The sequence below is a fragment of the Dendrobium catenatum genome, unplaced genomic scaffold, assembly GCF_001605985.2.
Source record: "Dendrobium catenatum unplaced genomic scaffold, ASM160598v2 fragScaff_scaffold_1427, whole genome shotgun sequence".
Taxonomy (NCBI): domain Eukaryota; kingdom Viridiplantae; phylum Streptophyta; class Magnoliopsida; order Asparagales; family Orchidaceae; genus Dendrobium; species Dendrobium catenatum.
This window is the reverse complement of record NW_021319889.1, coordinates 20,461-23,290: the sequence shown is the minus strand read 5'-3', so window position 1 is coordinate 23,290 and position 2,830 is coordinate 20,461. Positions and strand designations below refer to the sequence as shown.

At 30.1% G+C, this 2,830-nt stretch overlaps 1 protein-coding gene across 1 annotated transcript; it reads left to right on the top strand.

The window, feature by feature from the left end:
* The first annotated feature begins 1,868 nt into the window (after window positions 1-1,868).
* Window positions 1,869-2,579, top strand: LOC110111121. The gene is made up of 2 exons (XM_020842860.2): window positions 1,869-2,061; window positions 2,140-2,579. The coding sequence occupies exons 1-2, from the start codon at window positions 1,930-1,932 to the stop codon at window positions 2,260-2,262; spliced, it is 255 nt and encodes an 84-aa protein (XP_020698519.1). The 5' UTR covers window positions 1,869-1,929; the 3' UTR covers window positions 2,263-2,579.
* The last annotated feature ends 251 nt before the right edge of the window (window positions 2,580-2,830 follow it).

Genomic DNA, 2,830 nt, shown 5'->3' with positions numbered 1-2,830 from the left:
CTTTGTGTGTGAGCTGGATATCCGTGCAACGCTAAGGCGTAGAATTATAACTCTATCGCCGCGTATATTCTAGCCCGCAACAATGATATATATATATATATATATATATAGATCTTGAATAAGGAAAATTTTTTATATCTAATTGAATGTGATGTATTATTTAAATATTTATAGAATCAAATGTTTGATTTAAGTGAAATTTAAATTTATTATTAGCTATAAATAAAATTAAATATTTACCTATTTTTTATAAAAATAGATATTGCACGAGACTTTGAGTTTTTATTGACTAAAGGCATAATTTTCTTCATCACATGAGTTCAAGTCAAACATTTAATAAAAATATTGAACTTAAATGAATATTAATATTAAATATTATTTTTTTATACTTAAATATATTTTGAATCTGATATAAATAAAAGATAAATATATTGCTTAATAAAATATAGCAAAATTTTCAAAAAGAAAAACTAGAATTTTTAAACATAGTTTATGAATGAAATAAAAATTTTATAAAAACAAAATATTAATCATCTAAATATTAGATATTTTATATACATAATCTTTCAAATTTTTGTTTGGTGACAATTAATTTGTAAGATAAAGAGATGGTCACCATAAGTAATAAAGCAATGACTTTGATGATGTTGGTGGGACTTGAGAGGGTCAATAGCTAGAAAAATTATTTTGTGCAGACACTGGACTATCCGGAGATCAATCAGAACGTGCCACATCACCTGATACCGAGTATCATTACCGAGCAAAAAAGTGATGTGACGCATTCTGGTTGGTCTTGGGACGCCGCCGGGTGTCTGCACAGAATAATTTTTCCAATAACGGTCCATTGTTGTAGCAATTTTTTAAATAACTCAAAATATCTCAAAATGAAATAAAAAATAGATAAAATTAAAATCTTAATCATCTAAATATTGGATATTACATATGTAATATCTAAATTTTTTATTTAGTGATAATTAATTTGTAAGCTGCAAATCGGGACCATGATATTTTCCACTTCATAAGTTATGGACCTGTGGATGGATTCCTCTTTGAACTAGATGGACTAAAGGAAGGATCCATTAGTCTTGGCCAATGTTATGGTGATCAAGATAATTTAGAATGGCTACGAATTGCTCAGCTTAGGAATGAGATTCTATTCAACCTAATAATAATTGAAAAAATAATAAAATTGCAGCAAATATTTAATACTTACTAAATAATTAAATATTTGTTATGTTTTTATTGAGCATTTACAAAAACATAATAAAATGACATAAAAAATGCATTCATAATTGAATAATTGTTACATTTTTACTGCATTTTGCAAAATTACAGTAAGAAGATAGTAAAAGCGCAGCAAATCTGGACTGTTCTATCATTCTGATGTCCACACAGAATAAGTTCTCCCATCTTTGTCCTCCGCGTTGATGGTGGGACTTGAAATTTATAAAAATAAAATAAAATATATATTCTATAATATCAATAACATAAAAATAACAGTAAATAATAAATAAAAATATACTATTCGATACTTTAAAAAAAAATATTTTTATAATCAAGCAATTAAATTACATCATATGCCAGATATTCTGATACTTTTTACAACATAACAAGAAACAAAAAAAAAAGTCAAATTAAAATACGTTTTTGTGATGACATATCACGTTTAAATAAAAATATTAAAGGTATTTGTATAATTTTCACCTCAAATGAAAATGTTTTTTTAATTTCAAATATTCAATATTCATCGTATAAATTTTAGCAGATAATTATCATCATATCTTTTTCTTAATGCGTGCCAGGTCACAGGTGGAACAATCCAATCTCACTAGAAACAGGACATCTGTCTATCAATAAAGACACCTAGCAGGCTGTCTTCTCCTTCTGCCACTGCACAAAACCAGCGATCTCAAAGCAAAGAAATAAAGCATGGCAGCAGAAAGAAAGAAAGAAGAAGATCAAGCTCCATTAGAAGCTCCTGATTTAAAAAAAGAAGCACTTTTAGTCGGATCTTCTCTGAAGAAAAGCTGGCAATATGTCTTGGCTTACTTCACAGGGCAGGTATATTTTCTCATAAATTCTCTTCCCCTTTCTCTCCTCCAATCAATCTGTTTTTTTTTTATAATCTGCAACTCGCAGACTATGAGATTGAAGGCTAGAACTGAGAAGGAAGCCAGTGAAGCTGAACTGAAGAAGGCAAAGATGCAGGTTGAAGCGACAGATGAGGCAGAGAGAAGAAAGAATGAATTGAATAAACGGTAGATATATATGAAAATGGTCTGTCGATTTTATGTTTGGCGTTGTATTTTGTGTTTCTTTGCTATGGCTTGAATTTGTATTGGAGTTGAGTGATTGCAGAACCTGAGAAATGGTTGAGTAATCTGTTTATGTTAAAAGGAGATTATATATATTGGCTTACATGCACAATCAAATAAGTAGAGAAGGGGGTAAATTTTCTTACATAGAAAAATTTCAAAGGGGGAGAGCTTTTGAACCTAGGCCTAATTTTGTTGATTTTCTTATAGAAAATTGATGGAAAGGGGAATCACCTCTAATCAATTGGAGGGACTTCAATACAACATCCTTTGGGGTGCCTATATTTGCCATCTTGTTTGTTGATGATATAACACACTACTATCTAATGATGCTATCTTTATGGTATGAGATGAATATGGAAGAAAGATGAGCATCAACAAACAGATATGGACGTCGTCCGGAGGCGATTCAGAATACGTCACATCTTTTTTTTGTTGTGTTCCGTGGCTATGTACTGTTGTGTATCGGGTGACATGACGAATTTTGATTCTCCTCCGGACAGTCCGATTTCTAC

Excerpts from the sequence above, each read along its gene's own strand:
- LOC110111121 (XM_020842860.2), top strand. The coding sequence starts at position 1,930 with ATGGCAGCAGAAAGAAAGAAAGAAGAAGATCAAGCTCCATTAGAAGCT. Across the intron at positions 2,062-2,139 it reads TGGCTTACTTCACAGGGCAG|ACTATGAGATTGAAGGCTAG; the intron begins GTATATTTTCTC and ends TGCAACTCGCAG.